The sequence below is a fragment of the Stomoxys calcitrans genome, chromosome 4 (assembly GCF_963082655.1).
Source record: "Stomoxys calcitrans chromosome 4, idStoCalc2.1, whole genome shotgun sequence".
Lineage (NCBI taxonomy): Eukaryota > Metazoa > Arthropoda > Insecta > Diptera > Muscidae > Stomoxys > Stomoxys calcitrans.
In genome coordinates, this window is record NC_081555.1 from 132,071,856 (window position 1) to 132,093,532 (window position 21,677).

Sequence of the window (21,677 nt, forward strand, 5' to 3'; positions counted from 1 at the left end):
AATCAAATATACTTTTTTTCTAAAGCAAGCTAAAAGTAACAGCTGATAACTGACAGAAGAAAGAATGTAATTACAGAGTCACAAGCTGTGAACAAATTTGTCAACGCCGACTATATGAAAAATCCGCAATTACTTTTTGGCCAACCCAATATATTCTTGATGGACATGACATTTTAAGTCGATATATTGTAGCTATGCCCGTCCGTCCGTCTGTCTGTCGAAAGCACGTTAACTTTCGAAGGAGTAAAACTAGCCACTTGAAATTTTGCACAAATACTTCTTATTAGTGAAGGTGGGTTGGGATTGTAAACGGACTAAATCGGTCCGCGTTTTGATGTAGCTGCCATATAAACCGATCTGGGATCTTGATTTCCTGGGCCGCTAGAGTGCACAAGTCTTATCCGATATGGCTGAAATTTTGCATGAGATGTTTTATTATGACTTCTAACAACTGTGCTGAGTATAGTTGACATCGGTTCATAACCTGATATAGCTGTCATATAAACCTATCTAGGGTCTTGACTTCTTGAGCGTATAGAGTGCGCAATTCCTATCCGATTTGGCTGAAATTTTGCACGATGTGTTTTGTTATGACTTCCAACAACTGTGTTAAGAATAGTTCAAATCAGTCCTTAACCTGAAATAGCTGCCATAGAAACCGATCTGGGGTCTTGACTTCTTGAGCCTCTAGAGGGCGCAATTTCTTTCCGATTTGGCTGAAATATTGCATGACGTGCTTTATTATGACTTTCAAAAATTGTGTTAAGAATGGTTCAAATCGGTCCATAACCTGATATAGCTGCCATATAAACCGATCTGGGGTCATGACTTCTTGAGCCACTAGAGGGCGCAATTATTATCCGATTTAGTTGAAATTTTGCATGAGGTGTTTTGTTATAACTTTCAACAACTGTGCTAAGAATAGTTCAAATCGGTCCATAACCTGATATATCTGCCATACAAACTGATATGGGATCTTGGCTTCTTGAGCCTCTAGAGAGCGCAATTATCAATCGATTTGGCTGAAATTTTGTACAACGGTTTTTCCCATAACCTTCAACATACATGTCTAATATAGTCTGAATCGGTTAATAGGCTGAAACAGTATCCTTATAAACCAATCTCCCTATTTTACTTCTTGAGCCCCTAAAGGGCGCAATTTTTATTCGAATTGGCTGACATTTTACACAATGACTTTTACTATGGTCTTCAACATTCAATTCATAACTTGATATAGCTTCAATAGCATAGCAATTATTTTTTTTAATTTTTTATGCCTTGTTTGCCTAAAAAGAGATACCGTGTAAAAAACTCGACAAATGCGATCCGTGGTGGAGGGTATATAAGATTCGCCCCGGCTGAACTTAGCACGCTTTTACTTATTTTTTTCTAGGGTAGGCGCGTTCTCAACACTTCCGAGATCAACTTTTTATATCAGATGCGTACCCTACAAAAATAACTTTATATTGGGTTGCCCAAGAAGTAATTGCGGATTTTTCATACAGTTGGCGTTGACAAATTTTTTCACAGCTTGTGACTCTGTAATTGCATTCTTTCTTCTGTCAGTTATCAGCTGTTACTTTTAGCTTTCTTTAGAAAAAAAGTGTAAAAAAGTATATTTGATTAAAGTTCATTCAAAGTTTTATTAAAAATGCATTAACTTTCTTTTAAAAAATCCGCAATTACTTTTTGGGCAACCCAATATATTTATATATTTTTTATATTTTTTGTTTTCTAATTCTATTTCAGCCATTATAAAAAAATTTACGCAATATGCTCAGGACTATGGTAAAAACTTAATGGTTTATTCTGGACCATTCCTGTTCTTAGTTACCAGTGATCCCATTACCATTAAGGATATCTTGACATCAAAAAATTGTATTTGCAAGCCCGACCTGGTGTATGACGGCTTAAGGCATGTCATTGGCAGAGGTTTAATCACATTGGATGGTGTGTTAAAGAAAACGTTAGAGATCGAACAAGATTTACTTATGCTAACCTAAATTTTCTAGGCGACGATTGGATTCATGATCGCAAAATACTAGATGGGGCATTCAAAATTGTCAAATTGAAGACGTTCATACCGAGATTCAATAGCAGTGTTATAGCATTGTTCCAAAACATCGACGGTGACATTGAGTCTGGTAAAAAGAGTCCATTGATTCGTTATTTACGAGAACAAACAATGTCCTTTGCAGCTGGTAAATAGTTTTAAATTGAATATATAAAAATGTCATTTAATATTAACCCACCACCATGGGAAAGAGAGAGAGAGAGTGAGTAACTCAAGTTTTTTTCCAAACAAAAAATTAATTTCCTTTTTAATTTTTTGGAGATAATCTAAAATGGCAATGGCAAAGGAAAGCTTGAAGTCACAACACATCAGCCACTGGACAGTGTTGCCAAATCAAAAAATCTTGGAAATAATTCTGGAACTTTTGAACGCATATATTGGGTTGCCCAAAAAGTAATTGCGGATTTTTCATATAGTCGGCGTTGACAAATTTTTTCACAGCTTGTGACTCTGTAATTGCATTCTTTCTTCTGCCAGTTATCAGCTGTTACTTTTAGCTTGCTTTAGAAAAAAAGTGTAAAAAAAGTATATTTGATTAAAGTTCATTCTAAGTTTTATTAAAAATGCATTTACTTTCTTTTAAAAAATCCGCAATTACCATGAAGCTTGAAAAATGGTCACTTTAAGCTTTTTTGCGCCGATCGGCTTAATTAATTTTTATACCCTCCACCATAGGATGGGAGTATACTAGTTTCGTCATTATCTTGGTAACTCCTCGAAATTTGCGTCTTAGACCCCATAAAGTATATATATTCTTGATCGTCGTGACATTTTAAGTCGAACTAGTTATGTCTGTCCGCCCATCCATCTGTCCGTCCGTCCGTCTGTCTGTCGAAACCACGCTAACTTTTGAAAGAGTAAGGCTAGCCGCTTGAAATTTTGCACAAAAACTCCTTCTTATTAGTGTAGGACAGTTGGCATTGTAAATGGGCCAAAGGTCCTTGTTTTGATATAGCTGCCATATAAACCAATGGCAGGTCTTGACTTTTTGAGCCTCCAAAGGGCGCAATTCTCATTCGATTTGAAATTTTGCACATAGTGTTTTGATATCACTTCCAACAACTGTGCTAAGTATGGTTCAAATCGGTTCATAATCTGATATAGCTGCCCTATATAAACCGATCTTGGATCTTGACTTCTTGAGCTTTTAGAAGGCGCAAGTCTTATCCGTTTTAGCTGTAATTTTGCACGTGGTGTGTTGGTATCACTTCCAACATTTGTGCGAAGTATGGTCCAAATCGGTTCATAACCCAATATAGGTGCCATATAAACCGGTCTTGGGTCTTGACTTCTTGAGCTTTTAGAAGGCGCAATTCTCGTCCGATTTGGCTAAAATTTTGCATGAGGTGTTTTGATATGACTTCCGAAAACTGTATGTCGCAAATCCGTTAATAACCTGATATAGCTGCCATATAAACTGATCTAGGATCTTGACTTCTTGAGCCTCTAGAGAGTGCAATTCTCATCCGATTTGGCAGAAATTTTGTACATCGACTTCTCCCATGGCCTTCAACATACGTGTGCAATGTGGTCTGAATCGATCTTTAGCTTGATACAGCTCCCATATAAACCGATCTCCCGATTTTGTTTCCTGATCCCTGAATCGGACATATAACTTGATATAGCTTCTCCTCCGTCCTTATTCATAATTTTTTGTTTGCCTAAAAAGAGATGCTGCGCAAGAAACTCGACAGATGCGAACCTTGGTGGAGGGTTTATAAGATAAGGCCCGGCCGAACTTAGCATGCTTTTACTTGTTTAAACTATAGAGCCCGTAAAAGCCTACAAAAAGCAAGCTGAAAAGTCTGCAACATCCTTAACGTCTTATGAATTATTGGACTTACAACAAAAGATTTTTAAAAGTTCTTGGTGCAGGTATCGTCGGTATTTTTGAAATTGTGCGACTATTGGAGAATCGATTGAAACATATATGACACCGTTGAAAAGGTTACAAAATTCTACGAGCACTAAATAAGAAATCAGATTGTCCTTTGCTACCGACATAGATAGAAAGTCCCCCTTTGAGTGACCATTTTTAAACAACAACAAAATTTTTTTCTCAAATTTTTCTTATTGTGCCCTCTAAAGACTAAAAAGTAATCTTGAAAAAGAAAATCTAACTCACCAATTCCATGCTACTTACAAAATTCCTGATTGTTCATGTCTGATATTGTGTCCTCACCGAAGTTCATGTCTGATATTGTGTCCTCACCGATGTCTGTTAGCCGCGAAAGCCGGACAATGACATAGGAAATGCTCCAACATCTCATCATCATTCCCATATGCTCTACACCTGCTATTACTTGCCGCACGGATTTTGCATAAGTGAGCTCATAGTCCTGCGTGTTATGTTATGATACCCAAGGCTATAGTGACGTCCTGCTTGCATTCTTTCAGCAATAGCCTCGTCTACTCACAATCTGGATTTTCCCATAGGATTTTCCCGTTTCGATCTTAAATGCCCACGCCCTTAACATGGACTGCGTCGACCCAAAAGGCATCGAGTTAACCAAGTTTTTTGACGGCAGTCCTCTGGCCTTCACTGCCAAATCGTTTGTTTTTCTCTTCCCCCTTACTCCGCTCCAAACAATGTGGATCGTACCATCCACAAAGTGGCCGTCTATCTCCTTCTTACACTCCAAGGCTGTTTGTGATCTTACCATCCTGGTTGGCCAGTTAACAGTCCGGAAACATGTTTTCACTCGACGTCCTCGCGTTAACACCACACCACCTCACGCATTCCGTGATCTCTCCGCTGTCAGGAGCGTATTATGGTCAGGCGCTCTAAAACAGATCTCAGTCCCAGGGTTCTCAATGTAAACCCCCCAGGCCCACCCTGTACTCTAACGTTGATGTATCTGTGTAGCATGATCTTCCAGATGGCAATACCAATGTTCCGTCAATCCAAGACAGTGCCGCTGGCAGTAACGCCTCGCACTCGCCAAGTGTCGTCTAAGGTAACAGATCAGAAACCTCTTCTATTCCATCCAGGTTTCCTATAGTCGAAGCGATTATACCGCAATGGTATGACGCGCTCCCTTCCTCTATGCATTCTCCCATCGCCTTAAGTCTCATAACAGTAGTGGCTGGCACACACTTAATCTGTATGTCTATGGGTTGGATGTCTAGTGGGCGTGGTTCTCACCGTTCCGCCTATGTCAAGACAACATATTCTCTGAACCTGTTGTATTATCCTTACGTTGCACTTTCTTGCCATCGCTGTACACCAAACTACTGCGCGTAAGTAAGTATTGGTCTTATCACGCTCTTGTAGAGCCAGTGCACTATCCTCGGATTCAGACCCCCTTGGGCACTCCTCCTAAGTATTTGACTTAGTCAGATATCCAAATCGTTCTATTAGGGAAACGCGGTACGCCAAACTGGTCCACCTTCGTCTTCCTCGTGAACAGGTAGATTTCAGTCTTCTCTGGGATATTATTGAGACCCCTATTTCTAGCCCAGTCGTATACTCCTCCAAGACTCTTCGGCCCTTCTGCATAGCTGGTTAGAATCCTTAACCCTTGGAAGTATTATGACATACCTCTTCAGTAAGGTTCCGTAATAGTTTAGTTATGATGGTCACCCATAGGAGTGGCTACAAAATGTCGTCCATGCCGTGCCACTTTCTCCCTTATATTTTATGTCATGGGACCCACATTTATCAGCCTTTTCCTTAGCATATGATTTATCCAGTCTCCTAGAAACCGGTCCATCTGGTGCTGGTCTAAGGATTGGATCAATGTGTCGGTCTTCACATTGTTAAAAGCCCCCTTGATGTCAATGCATACCGGCAATGTGTACATGTTGGCATCGAAGGATTCTTCTATTTTATGCACAACCTCGTGCAGGGCAGTCTCCACCGACCTTACCTTGACATGAGCATGCTGTTTGTATTTGAGCAGTTCGCTGGATGTCCTACTCTTTATCATGGTATCCACGATACGTTCCATGGTTTTCGAGTAGAATGGCCATAAGGCTTATAGGTCTGTAGGCCTTTGGTGTCGCATAACTTGCCTTGCCGGGCTTGGGTATAAATACCACCAATGCCCCTTGCCAGGCTTTCGGTGTACATGCAAGTGCTAGGCACTCTGTGAAAAAAAGTGGCCATGTGGGGCGCCAGATAGTCTGCCTCCATCGGCCGGATATATTCCATCGGTTGAACAACCTGGCGCATCTCTTCGGATCATTGTCGGTTACGTCGCCAAAAGTGACGGAGGTCCTGTCATTACGTCTACCGGGGTTGAACACCAAGTGTTCGAGCCACAACTTCCGTTTATATTCTTTGACCTCCCTTTTAATTTCCAGATTCAGCTCGCTTATTCTGGGGATAGTGGGGTCTGTACAACGAATTCCATCATGCTAGTCTGCGAGTACCACTGCCTGTTCCGGGAAATTGGGCCGCACATGGGGTATTCGACCGGCAGGTATAAGCGAGCGGCTGCTGCATTAATGATGTCTCATCTCGGCAACGAGTACATCCGAGGGGGGTGTCAGTTCACTGAAGTCAGTTCAGTTCACTGAAGTTCAGTTCCAGTCTACCGGGGTCGCACACCAAGTGTTCGAGCCACAAATTCCGTTTATATTCGTTGACCACCCTTTTAATTTTCAGATTCAGCTCGCTTATTCTGAAGTTAGTGGGGTCCGTACAACAAATCCCATCATGCTAGTCTGCGAGTACCACTGCCTGTTCCGGGAAATTGGGCCGCACATGGGGTATTCGACCGGCAGGTATAAGCGAGCGGCTGCTGCATTAATGATGTCTCATCTAGGCAACGAGTACATTCGAGGGGGGTGTCAGTTCACTGAAGCCGACCCAATCGGTCTTCTTTTGATTGATAAACATTCGGCGCTCAGATGTTATGAAGTCAGGTGGTCTGATCCCAAAGTAATGACGGCTTGGTAGTTTGCGTCACTCAGGTGATAGAATGAAAAAGTCTGGAGAGCTGCTACGCCTCCTGCTTATTCTAGTGGGGGACATTCTTATTCACCGTGCAAAACGTGGAGCCTTCAACCTGCTCTGCCAAAGCTATACCACGCTGGTCGTTACCTAGGAGAGAATGCCATGAAACGTGATGCGCATTAAAGCCAGATTGTAACCCACTAATGTCGGGCTTGTAAGCCTGGCCGTTAATTGGGACACAGCCACCAATCGGCGGTATGTACACGATATGTAGCTCTAGCTCGGCAGTACTGGACCTGACTGCTATCCCCATGCACTCCATGTAGGTGTTACTAGCGCCAGGCACAGGTGAGATGAGTATATGCTACACGGAATTGTGTATCACGAAAGCCAATCCCCCACCTCCATTCCTTAAGCGATCCTTACGTAGCACATTGTATTTGTGACAACTGTGCAAGCAGCAGGTGTTGGTCAGCATTGTCTCCTGGATCGCTGTGACCAATATATTCTTCCGACTCATAAAATCCACAATCTCATCGATCTTGCCTCGGAGACCGTTGCAATTCAATTGCAACCAGGCACTGGCCTGGCAATATTAGGGCTGGGATGCTGTTGTTGCTTATATTGCCCCACGGGAGATGTTTGGGGGGTCACATAGTCCGAAGACGAGGAAGCAGAAGGAGACGACGATAACGCTTGTGACCCACTGCTGTCTATGTTTGCACAGCACCTTCAGTGTGACTATGCTCCCGTAGTGATGTAAAGCCAGAGCAAGATCGGAATTGTACCCACTCCATGATGGAAGCGGTTCTGGCAAACCGAGCAGAACCAGGGTCCGGGGTTCTTTTCAATCCCGGCATGGACCAGAAGCATGAGGAGGAGGCACTCAGGGCTATGCCTCTCCCATAACGAAAAAAGGACGAACACGTACACTGAAGCGTTATTTTTGTTTCGATTTGAATGCAATTTTGCATATATTGTTATATTTTGACTTCCAATATGTGTGGTAAATATTGTGTTCCACGGATTTAGCTCCCATATAAACTGACCTCCCAATTAGTCTTCTACGGCCCCAAGAAGCTTAAATTTTAGCCTGATTTGGTAAAATTTGGTTAAATATCCATATGGCCTTCAATTTAGTTCATTCGTGTAAATTTTTAGTTGAATCTATGGTGGTGGGTTCCCAAGATTCGGCCCGGTCGAATTTGCCACGTGTTTACATGTTCATTGTAACATGTGTGAAGCCTGATTTTAAGTATCTTTAAAAACATAAAACGATGCAAGAACTATGGTGGAGGGTGTGCCAAAGTATAACTTGGCCAAACTAAATGTATGTTTTTTTTTCTTATTAATTTTCCTAGCAACTGTATTGGGAAGAGATGTCGTTAAAAGCAAAGTCGATATCGCAAGCTTCGCAGAGTCCGTTGTAAGGTGAGACATTATCGACCAGTGATGCCGTTTGCCAGCAAAAAAAAAAAAAAAACAAAAACAATTAGTAAAAGCTTATGTTAAGTTCGACTGAGCCGAATCTTGTATAGCCTCCACTATGGATCGTATGTGGAAAGTTCATGGAATGACTTTTTCAAACTTATAGAAGCTACATCAAGCCGTATACTGATAGGGACCATACTTGTCATGGTTCTTAAAATTCATACAAAACTTATTTTCAGCCAAATTTGGTGCTGATTGAGCCCTCTAGAGGCTCTAGAAGTCAAATCGTGTGACCGGTTTATCAGGTTATAGACTGATTTGGACCATACTTGACACGCCAAAACGGATAATTTTTAAGCCCTTTAGGGACTCAATATGGAAGCTTTATCACATTATGGACCATACCATACTGTTGTTGCAAGTTATAACAAAAGGCTAATTGCTTAATGTGAACCAAATCGTCAGTAATTGCGCCCTCTAGGGGCTCAAGGAGTCAAAACGGGAGAACAAATGCAAATTTTGCCCATGAACATTACACTAAGGAACAGGGGCAAACTTCTCACATATCAATGAGTGCGGTCCGATTCACTTTTAAGCTCAATGATAAGGACCTCCTTTTATAGCCGAGTCCGAACGGCGTGCCTCAGTGCGACACCTCTTTGGAGAGAAGTTTGACATGGCATGGTACCTCACAAATGTTGCCAGCATTAGGAGGGGAAAATTTTTTCTGATGGTCTCGCCAGGTTTTGAACCCAGGCGTTCAGCGTCATTGACGGACATGCTAACCTCTGCGCGACGGCGACCTCCTCCTCCAAATTGGGAGAACGGTTTTATAACACAAAACTACATGCGAAATCTCAGCCAAATGGGATAAAAATTACGCTCTCTAGAGGCTTATAAAATCAAAAGGCTTAATTGGCTTATATGGGAGACTAGCTGTATAGGGCCCGCTCCGCTACGCCTTCTTTCACTCTCTTTTTTATCTGAGCCCTACACTGGCACGGACAGAAAATAAGTCCTGTATGGGGGTGCTGGTACGGCCTTTCAGATATTTCGCCTCAATGTGGATATCATATTGGTGCCCTACTCATAAATACCTTCCATTTAAGCCTGATGTTGCTATGGTTGGTAAAAAACCGTTAGGGGGGTATTTTTGGGGGTCAGATTCGTGCTCTAGTCTCAAATACCTTTAATTTGAACCGCATATTGTCATTATTGGTTTATATTTCCATTTGGCGGGCTTTGGAGGTGGAGCGGCCCCCCTAGATATCCCACCCTAAATAAGGATACCAAATTTCTGTTTTTGAGTTATTATAAAGAAACATAATTTCGCATAAATCGCCCCATCCATTCCGAGATCTGGCGTTTTTGAAAATAGGGTAAAGGGAGGTCCCGCCCATTAAAGTTTGGATGTTAGATCTACTTCATTATCTTGGTTTGTGGTGGAGTGGAGTAGCCAAACCCTTTAACCCGAAAGTGGATGTCAGATTCATACTCTACTCCCAAAAGCCACATTTGAGCTACATATATATGTGTGGTTTAAGGAGAGTTTATGAGGTGAGGTGTCCCTGAAAAATTTGGCCATAAAACAGATATCAGATTTGAGCCCCGTTTTGCCAATATGTCTAGTTTGAAGGGTATGCAGGGTGGTGCGGCCACCCACGCACTTAACCCTGAAAAAAAATCAGCTTCGCGCTCTACTCTCAAATTCCTTTTATTGAGCCCCAATTGCCATTGGTTTAGTGGGGGGGCGGGTTTATTGAGTAAGACGACTCCCAAACACTTGGCCTCAAAATTGGATATCAAATTCGCTTTCTATCAAATACCTGTTATTTGAACCCCTTATTGCCATAGTACGCAACCACGGTTGGTTTGAAGTGAGTTTAGGGGGCGGACCCTGAAAAATATCAGCATAGTGCTAGAGCAAGATTTTGTTTGAGCTCCATAATGTGAAGCATTTTCAGCCCCATAATGTCAAGCATTTTAAGCCCCATAATGTCAAGCATTTTGAAGGTGGTGATCAAGATATTCGGGGCTACGCGTCTCGTTCAGATCCACACCAATTATTTTTTTTTGTATTGCTTATCTACATTCAAAATCATATTTCAAAGCTACCACTTGGGATACTACATTTTTAAAGATCCACAGGTCCTTTCCCAATTTGAGGATAAAAAGTGTACTCTACAACCAAAGACCTTTTATTGCTGTCGTCTCCTATCTTGATCGGCCTTCATATATTATTTAAATTTCCTTTTTTTTTTGGGAAGGATAGTGGAAGGGGGATTGCCCTTTGACACATCTTTTCATTTGACTACAATATATTCTCGGTCGACCTACATGACAATTTGCTGTTGTTTTCATTGGGAGGAGGGAGAGGGTCGGTGCCCCCGACGCTAGGACCCAAAAGACCATTTATTTGAGTCCTTTATGGCCGGGATCTACACGTCCTGCTGAACGGCAGGATGACAGGACATTATCCGATACTTGAGTTCTTATATCAATATTAGATTCGAACTCTGCTGTCATAAACCTTTCTTTAAATTGCCATATTATCTCGATAGAACTATACGTCCTATTGAAGGGAATTTAGTAGGTGGGCAGGTCCCAGAATCTGTTTCAAACCTGTATACCAGATTCGTAGTCAATTCCCAAAGACCTTTCATTTTATAGCCATTTTGCGACATTGGACATTCATGTCCGATTTTGGGGTTGGGGAGGCCCGGCAGACACTTCGGACCAAATTCTTATAACAGATGTGTACTCAACTTTCTAACATCTTTCACTTGACACTCATACTGTCCCAATCAGTAAACATGTCCGGCTGGGGGGTTTTGGGGGTTGGGAGGCCCTTGAAATACCTAGCGATATTTTTTTGTCAGATTTGTATTTAACCTTTCATTTGATACCCATAATACCCAAAGCGGTCAAAGTGTCCTGTTGGGCGGTGTTTTTGGGGTAGGGGACCCCCCGACAGTTCGTGCTCTACTCTTAAATGCCTTTCTTTTGATACCCATATTGTCCCAACCGGCAAACATGTCCGTTCGGTTGGGTTTTGGAATGGGGCGTCCAAAATGTCATACCAATTTCGTGTCTTAGGAAGTTAAATCGTGAGATCTCTTTATGTGGTAGCTATATCCGGTTATGAACCAATTTAGACCATACCAAGAAGCACAGCAAGTAAAAGTCATATTAAAATGACACGTGAAAATTTTCAGCCCAATCAGATTAGAATAGCGCCCTGTAGAAGCTTAAGAAGTCTAATTAGGAAATCGGTTTATGTGCCAGCTTATCAGGTTATGAACCGATTTGAACAATACTTGGCAATATTCTTGGAAGTCATACCATAACGTTTTCTTAGGGTTTTCAATAACTCTTTTTAGTATGGTTCAATTCCGTGTATATCCTGTTATAGCTGCCATATAAACTGATCTTCAGATTTGACTTCTTGAGCCTCTAGAAAGCGCAATTACCATCCGATTAGATTGAAATTTCGCATGTGATGTTTTGGTATGACTTCCAACCACTGTGCCAAGTATGGCCTAAATCATAATCTGATATAACTGTCATTTTAACCGATCTCCATATTTTACTTGAGTTTATAGAGGGCGCAGTGCTTACCAGATTTGGCTGAAATTTTGCACGTAGCTTTTTGTTTTGACTTTTGCTAACTGTGTGTAGTATGGTCTAAATCGGTTCATAACCTGATATAGCTGCCGTATAAACCGAACTCCCAATTTGATTTCCTGAGTCTGTGGAGTCCTCAAGTATTACTTGATTAGCCTGAAATTTTGAAGGTGGTATTTTTCTATGACTTCTAACAGCAAAGACATGTACGGTCCACGTTGGTCTATAACTCTATATAGCTTTTATATATTTGAAAAAGTCATATAAAGAACATTTCATATGCGATCCATGGTGGAACGTATATAAAATTCGGCTTGGCCGAACTTAACGCGAATACCGAGGGGTCCAGCACAACGCACTGTAACAAATTTCAGCGAAATCGGGTGGCAATAATTGCGCGCTTTATGGGCTTTAGACCCTAAATAGGCAGATTGGTCTATCTACATCTAAAAATGAGACGATCTAAATCAAATTCGGTTCTACCATCGGAAGGCCTAGTGCAACTAGCTGTTTATAAATTTCAGCCAATTCGTGCAATAAATCGGCAGATAGGTCTATATGATGGCTGCTATGCAGCTATTTCCAATTATAGTCCGATTTGGTCCATTCAAGAACTTAACCTGCGTATAAAAATCAAGTAAAAAGGCATTTATTTTAGCCGGGCCGAACTTTGGATGCCCACAACCTCGGCCATACATAAACAACATTACGTTAAAATCTGGTGAAAAATTCACAATTTTGAACCTATAGCAACTATCTGAACCAAACTCGCCACAAATCAGTGTTCAAAATGTCAGAAAATTCTGGTAATAATACAGTCGTATAAGGGATCAATACCATAAATCGTAAGATCGATATATGAAAATTTTGCCCATGAAGATTCCACTAAGGAACAGGGCAAACAAGATCGATATATAAAGCAGCTATATCCGAAATGATCCGATCTGCACCATAATAATTGCAGCAAAATCGGGAAATAAATACCCTATTTATGGGTGAAAGAACTTCAATCGGGAGATTGGACTATTTGGGAGCTATACCCATATATAGTCCGATATAATCCAAATTCGACACGGACGTCCAAGGGCCGAACACAGCTCACTGTGTTATACTTCAACGAAATTGGACAATAAATGAGGTATTATTCGACTGAGATCTTAAATCGAGAGATCGATCTATATATTGAGCTATATTGAGATAAATACCGATTTGAACCATATTCGATTGTCGGGGATCTTAGCACAAACTATTGTGACAAATTTTAGCCTAATCGGGTAATAAATGCAGCTTTTATGGTCATAAGACCCAAAATCGGAAGATCGGTCTTTGTGGGGGCTATATGAAGATATAGAGTGATATGAACCATATTCACCACGGTTATCGAAGAGCCCAACACAAGTCATTGTGCCTATTTTCGGGGAAATGGGGAAATTGAACCATACTCACCACAGTTGTCGAAGATCCTAACGCACGTCATTGTGCCTAATTTCGGGGAAATCGGAAAATATATGTGGCTTTTATGGGCCTAGGACCTTATATCGGGAGAACGGTCTATATGGAGGCTACATTAAAATACAGACCGATCTGGATCATATTTGGGACAGATGTTTAGGAGCACAAATCATTCCAAGTTGAAGCCAAATCGGATTACAAATACAGCTTTTATGAACCTGAGACCTTAAATTGGAAGATCGGTCTATATGAGGGCTATATCAAATTTAACCTGCCTTTGGACTAAAAAAGATCTGCGCAAAGTTTCAGCTCAAAATCTTCCTTTTTAAAGACTGTAGCGTTATTTCAACAGACAGACGGAAGGGCATGGCTGGATCGTCTTAGATTTTTACGAGGTTCAGGAATATAAATATATTATCGGAAATGACCCCCATACTTCAGTGGTGGGTATAAAAATATGGATCCCTACCGAGTCTTAACTCATTACCTGAAGTTGGCAAATTTGTAGCGTGATTACAACTGACGGAGGTCAGACGTCTTGGAATTTTACGACGAGGACAAATTTGTTGAATACAAAAGTTGTAGTGTCGAAAACTGATATTTCGAAGCGTTGCAAACGGAATGACAGAATGAATACACCCCCCATCCCAAGTGAACAGATAGAGAAACAGACGGACGGTCATGTATATATCGTGTTGGAATTGTATGAGAATCAAAAATCATACACACCCCAACTAAAATTTCGTAAATTTAAAATCAATACATTTCATTAATCTTTAAACCTTTTTTAGCGCCTCGGAGTACCTTTCTGATATGACAAGCAATTTTATTTATTTAAATCGACTAGTGCGCACACTAGCTGCCAACACGATTTACAAACATGATGTGGATGCTATAGACGAGACGATCAATATTATTACAGAGGTAAGACGCACCGAAAGATCATGCCATAAGTACATCCATAGAAAAAATCAAGCACGGCGTTGATAAATTGACCACATTCGTTCCGAAGAGTGAATCCACACACAGATGTTATTAGACCAACCACAAATGTTTATAAACCAACAACAGTTATGTTGAACAAAACGTCCACAGCCGTTCACTTTCTGACAACCTATCGTGTACCATTTTCTAAAAGATAGCAAAATGTTTTTTGTGTGCCGCTGAGTATCGAACCTGTATCCAACAATCTCATTGTGTGTTTACCATGATACACCATGGACGCCTTTACACAAATAATGTTTTAAAAGTCATTTAAACATAAGGTTGGTACACCAAACACATTTCAGGTTCACAGCGGATTTAAAAGTCATTCAAACATAAGGTTGGTATACGAAACAAATTTCGTGGTGAAGATGTTCGCAGCGGTCGTTGCATGAAACAACAACGCGTGTTCACAAAATCATCCACGCTTGTTAACGATATTTCCAACAACGTCCGTGTATGATATTGCCAATATTGGTGCATGGTTTTGAACTGTTTTTCCTATCAGTGTGTGGTGTATCCACATTTATTATTCTCAATCGTTTAAATTATTTATTTTAAATATATATCCTCTCATGTGGACTGTATTTGTCACAAATACTAATTATTGATATAGGTATTGCAAATGAGCCGTATCCGCTAAGATTTTAATATATATAGCTGATATAAACATAAGGAATCAGGCATATATATATAATAGCAAGGGTTTGAGGCCGCCCAATCTCCAAAAAATTTCTTCAATCAACATGTAGACAGATCAGCACAATAGGGGACTTACGTGAAAGGGCCTTGACAATAAAATATGAATATAGTATTAAAATTTGAGATCTTCTGATTGGGAGGCACACACTCAGAACACCTTCCAGCGGAACATGTTGATCAATCGCGACAACATGGGACAAAATTATATGGTCCGACTTTCTTATTTAGAAATTATATTGTATATTTATAACAAGTAACCAGTAAGGAAAGTCAAAAGTCGAGCGGAGCGGACTATATAATACCCTATACCTACCCTACAATTATAATTTCGGACAAAAAATATGTATTTATGAGAAATTTCTAAATCTGTATGGACTTTTTTCGAACAGATTGTTTGAAACTACGGTCACATAAGTGCAAGTCGGGCAATACATATATTTGAGAGTTATATCTAAATCTGGGAGTTATGTCTAAATGAAATCTTGCCAATATGAAAAGATCAGCAACAAACCAATCCGTGTCAAATTTTGTGCAGATCAGTTGGAAATTGTAGATACTGCGGCCATGAAGAGTAAATCGGGCATATATATGGGAGTTATATCCCAATCTGAAACGATTTTGATGAAATCTTGCCGCTATGTTAAAATCAGTAAAAAAACAGTCCGCGCCAAATTTTGTGCAGATCGTTTGAAAATTGTGTTTATTACGGCCTTATAAGTGTAAATCGGGCGAAATAAATATATGGGAGCTATATATAAAACTGAACCGATTTTGTTGATATCTTGCATATATACTAAGATATGTAACAAAACAATCCGTGCCAAATTTGGTGCAGATCGGTTGAAAATAAGGTGTTGGGCCCATAAAAGCCACATTTATTATCCGATTTTGCTGTAATTTGGGACAGTGAGTTGGGTTAGGCCACTCGACATCCATCTCCAATTTAGCTCAGATCGGTCCAGATTTGGATATAGCTGCCATATAGACCGATCTCTCGATTTAAGGTTTTGAGCCCATAAAAGACGCATTTATTGTTCGATTTTGCTGAAATTTGGGACATTGTGTTTTGAAAGGCCCCTCGACATCTTTCTACAATACGACACAGATCGGTTTAGATTTGGATATAGCTGCAATATAGACAGATCTCTCGATATAAGGATTTGGGCCCATAAAAGTCGCATTTATTGTTCGATTTCGCCGAAATTTGGGACAGAGAGCTGTGTTAGGCTCTTCTACAACTTTCTGTATTTTGGCCCAGATCGGTCCAGATTTGGATATAGCTGCCATATAGACCGATCTCTCGGTTTAAGGTTTTGAACCCATAAAAGACCCATTTATTGTCCGATTTTGCCAAAATTTTGGACAGTGAGTTGTGTTAGGCTCTTCGACATCTTTCTGCAATTTGCCCCAGATCGGTTCAGATTTGGGTATAGCTGCTATATAGACCGATCTCTCGATTTAAAGTCTTGGCCCATAAAAGGCATATTTATAATCCGATTTCGCTGAAATTTGACACAGTGACTTATGTTAGGCTTTTCGACCTCCGTGTCGTATATGGTTCAGATCGGTATATATTTGGATATGGCTACCAAATAGACCAACATTTTGTTCTGCAAAATTTAACAACGACTTATAATTATTAGACCACTCAATATACATGTCGAATTTGGTCCAAATCGGACCATTTTTCGACAAAGCTACTATGGGGGCATAAATAATTTTTCACCGGATTCTGACGAAAGGTGGTTTATATATATACCGGAGGTGGTGGGTATCCAAAGTTCGGCCCGACCGAACTTAACGCCTTTTTACTTGTTTTGTCATTTTTAATGACGCAATACACTCTTCTGACAATCTCGGCTACACATTTGTATATAATATATTGGGTAGACCCGCAATTCATTTTCTGACTAAATCTAAAAGGCATTAGCGTCCTCAAACATAGCATGCGCCTTCCTATCCACCCTTTTGGAAAAGCGAATGCTGCGAAACGTATACAGAGTAGCGCAGCATACGGCACGTATGCAAACCGAAGGCTGGATAACTAACAGTAGACTAGTCCTCTCGCCTTTTCATTTACCATACCTTTCCATTTACCATTCATTACATACCATCGGGAATCTAGGAGTTCAATCAGGAACTCTAAACTTTCCGCTAAGCACTTCTACGCATTCAGCATCGCCCCTTTCTGCCCTTTTTAGTCGCGCAAATTTTTAACCTGAAATATCGTATACTCGTCATACAGTCTCGGCTACATATTTGCTGTGTTTTATTTTAGTATTAGTAAGCCTGCAATGATAATTTATCCAGAACTTCGTTGTTGTGGTTAGATGTCATTTTCATAATAACTTCATTGCACTGCATTGTATAGCACTAAAATAAAACACAGCTATTGATGTTGATTGTAATGGAGTAGATCCGCATTTCTGTCTCTGACTAAATCTTAAAGGCAACAGCGTCCTCAAACGGCGCCTCCCTATCCACCCTCAGGGGTGGATAGGGAGGCGCCTCCCTCGGTGGATATGTTCCTGAGGAACATTTCACAAATCGGTCTCGGTGTCAAGTTTTTTGAGTTCTTTCTTAATCTACCCTCTGCATCTAAAGTTCCCAGAATTTTACTATGGCCGTATCTATCTTCCTTTATCATTCCGAGCTCCTTAAGCCTGACCGCAACCTTGGTGGCATTGTTTCATTCAACATTGCTTTTAACCCTGATTACGGTGTTGATCTGAAATCTCCAGTAATTTCGGCGCAAGCTAGTCTTTGAACCTTTCCAGACTTCTTAATACTAGTATGGCTTTAAACAGCCTTCCAGCATTCTAGTGCCCCATATAAAGACACTGGTATAACAATGGCCGTGTACATAATTTTTGGGATAACCCCCCACTGAATATTTGGAACTGCAATTCAAAACTCCAAATGCGCATTTTCACCATTACTTGTTTAAGCTAATGGGACGCTTTTGACTACTGAAACCATAAATCAAATGCGTTTTTTGCTTTTGGTAAAAAAGGGACTTGTGCAAATATTGACAATCGGACAATAAATGCGACTGTAAGATTAAAAGACTACATTAACGGACATTGGCAATTCGTATCAGGAAATGGTTCTTATCCAACAATGGGTCTAGCAGTTCTTCTTCGAGTTGACTGTACCAAAGTGGTGATTTAGGGTTTAATGAGTCTATTATAGACTGGAAAACTTGAGAGATCGGTCGGTCCTTTTCAGTTGATTTTAGCTTTACCAAAATGGAAAGCATTGCTGAACTAGAAGTCTAGTCTTCTTATTGAAATTTATGTTACATAGAAACCTAAATAAGCATGTCTTTAATTTTACCTTTTTTTCAGTCTGCAACCAAGTTTCCAAAACTTCGAGGAACAGATCCTAGCTACATTGAAAATTTTGATAGCGTAGTGGATGTTTTGGCAAGGGCAACCAAACGAAATGAATTTCCAGCAGAACACACAACAATGGAGCTCTTTCACGTTTTAATTGGTGTAAGACTTTCAAACTAATCGCCAATTTGCTATCACTTTCACATTCTCATCCGCTTTAAGGCATTCGAAACCAGTTCAGGGGCTGCATACTTCTGTCTGCTAATGCTGGCTATGCATCCGGAAATACAACAATTGGCCTATGAAGAGGTATGCCGAATCTTTCCGGATGACGATGAAGGGCATTTCGAGGTAACCTACGAACACCTGGGACAGTTGGAGTATTTAAGCTGCGTTATAAATGAAACGTTGAGGATTTGTCCTGTAATTTCACAAGTCGGACGCAAAGTAGTGGGTGGCGATGTGACTCTGAGCAATGGTGCGGTGTTACCTGAAGGTCAACGAATAATGATTGATATTTACAATTTGCATCGCAGTAAAGAAATTTGGGGTCCAAATGCACTTAAGTTTCAACCGGATAATTTTCTCATTGAAAATGTAAGGGCAAGGCATCCATTCGCATTTATTCCATTTACTAAAGGGATACGTTCGTGCATCGGTACGTATAAGAGAAGAACAAGTAAAAGCGTGCTAGGTTTGGCCGGTTCGAATCTTGGGAACCTGATCAACTTGGCCTATGACTGAAAAGCAATCGAGCCTAGTTTCTGCTTGTAAATAGTAAACGTCCACAGAACTGGACAAATGTACACAAGATTCGGCATAGCCAAACTTAAAAAAAGTTTTAAATTATTTTTACTTGAATTATTGTAAACATAAAGCAATTTTTTTTAATTTCTCACATCTTTTACAGGTATACGCTATGCGGAGTTCAGTGTTAAAATCACACTGGCACGATTCATCAAACGATACAAACTATATGCAAATGCTAAAATAGAAGATTTGGTTTTTGAAAACCACATTTCACTACATCTACCCAAACATCCTGAAATGAAGATAGAAAGGAGAAAAATGTCAAAACCATAAATTCAAAACAGATTTTAGATATGCTTGTATTTAAGTTAAAAAAATAAAAATAGATGATTACGTTTATGCAATTTAGCCCATGAATATTCCATTAAGGAGCAGGGACAAACTTCTTACAATGACAGTGAGTGCTTCCGATTCATGTTTTAAGCTCAATGATAAGGGACGTCCTTTTTAGCCGAGTCCGTGCCGCAATGCGACACCCCTTTGGCAAGAAGTTTTTACATAGCATAGTACCTCACAAATGTCGCCAGCATTAGGAAGGGATAACCACCAGTGAAAATTGTTTTCTAAAGTTCTTGCCAGGATTCGAACTCACGCGTTCTGCGTCATAGGCGGACATGTTAACCTCTGAGCTATGGTGGTCTCCTATATAAACGGCTAAAATGTATGAAACTTTGTTTGGTATTGAAGGGTTCCGATATGTTCTTTCTTATTCTTAGTGAGGAATGTGCATCAGCAAGTGTCATCCTGCAGAGTCTTATCAATTTTGCAGGGATACCAAACTCAGTCATGGCTTGAACGATTTTAATGTAATGGGCGGGGCGGCAGTCATTTTCTCTCTTTAGACGATTGTAGAAAATATCTTTGGTCTGCTAATCCTTGTCTTCCGTCTTGGCATGGGTACAAATAAGGCTGATGTTGAAAAATTTGGTTTTTATGCGGTTTATGGCTAGCCTCTCATCTACCGAAGTATAGCTGGAGACAAGTTGTTTCAGTCTTCCAGGTGCATGTCCGCACATCATGGTCGTTTTTATACCCACCACCGAAGTATGGGGGTATATTCATTTTGTCATTCCGTTTGCAACACATCGAAATAACCTTTTCCGACCCTATAGAGTATATATATTCATGATCGTCGTAAAAATCTAAGAATATCTAGCCATGTCAGTCCGTCCGTCCAGTTTGAGTTATATTAGGGCTCTCGCCACTCTTATTCAATACGGCCCAGATCGGTCCAGATTTAGATATTGGCAGCTATATCTAAATCTGGATCGATCTCTTGATTTAAGGTCTTGGGTACAAAAAAGGGGAATTTATTCTCCGATTTCGCTGAACTTTGGGACAGTAAATTATGTAAGGTGTCCAGATGTCCTTGTTTGATTTGGCCCACTCAAGGATAGCTGCGATAGAGGTATTCATTAGGCGGTTGATGATCTGCGTCCAGTGAAATGGCAGATCTTGAGCCCGGGAGTAGGCTTAGAATGGACGACCATGACCCAACAGCTGCGGTGGTGGTATCAGTCCATATCATGTTGTCTGCTACTTAAACCTCGACTGATGGAGTGGCTGCTCCAGGCTCCACTAGCCGACAGACAATTGGCCAGCAGGGGCTTTTGACGAAGACACCTGGTTCGAGCCTTAAGGACAAGGCCGAACCTATTCTTTCATCGCATGCCTATAATTTGCCTAGGCCATCGGCCTTCCCCGGCAAACCAACACGCTCTTTAAAAGGTTGGAATAATAGAAGATGCATCGCTCTCAGGTTTATTGAGAGACTTGGTGCGAATTATCCTAAGACTCTCACTAATAGGGAGAGAGACTCCCTAAATTGGGCTCGGGAATTCGCTGCACAGGCTACCCCAAAGACTACACTACAGTTGTCGACAAGGGAGAAGAACATAGCTAGGAACAATTGGAGTGGGATAGTCAATGGACTGTCATCAGTAAACTCCGATTTGCTTGCGGAATTTCCTGGGTCTCCTCCAGTTTGTGACGATGCAGGCTAATTGCCTCCGCGGATCAACGCTCAATTGAAATGTATCGTTGTGCGCTAAAAAAGATTGGTGAGATCTGGCCAGGTGTAGCACAATATTAGTCAAGAAGGAAGATGTTCCTTCTCGACCAATGGCGCATGCGTGGATACCAAGGATTTCCTCAGATCCTGAATAGATGCTTGGAAGACTAAGGGATTGTAATACCAATCTTTCAACCACCGACTGGAAGATTGGTAGATTGAATGAGGCTGATGGTGATCGGAGACATGCAGTATTGGTACTAAACTCCGACTGTCTCGCAGACCTCAACAAGTCTGGGGGGGTTGCATTCTACGGATTCAACAAGTTGAAACTGAAAGTCTATAGAAGCGGTG

The 21,677-nt window shown here is 40.7% G+C and overlaps 1 protein-coding gene across 1 annotated transcript in view; it reads left to right on the plus strand.

The window, feature by feature from the left end:
• Positions 1 to 19,620, plus strand: part of LOC106082636 (probable cytochrome P450 313a4) — a 31,778-nt gene extending 12,158 nt beyond the window's left edge. Inside the window, exons 2-8 of the mRNA XM_059367271.1 lie at positions 1,750 to 1,950; positions 2,013 to 2,201; positions 8,336 to 8,405; positions 14,273 to 14,405; positions 18,515 to 18,664; positions 18,725 to 19,160; positions 19,413 to 19,620. Of these exons, the coding sequence (XP_059223254.1) occupies positions 1,750 to 1,950; positions 2,013 to 2,201; positions 8,336 to 8,405; positions 14,273 to 14,405; positions 18,515 to 18,664; positions 18,725 to 19,160; positions 19,413 to 19,585 (1,352 nt within the window). The 3' untranslated portion in view covers positions 19,586 to 19,620. The remainder of the gene's footprint in view (positions 1 to 1,749; positions 1,951 to 2,012; positions 2,202 to 8,335; positions 8,406 to 14,272; positions 14,406 to 18,514; positions 18,665 to 18,724; positions 19,161 to 19,412) is intronic.
• The last annotated feature ends 2,057 nt before the right edge of the window (positions 19,621 to 21,677 follow it).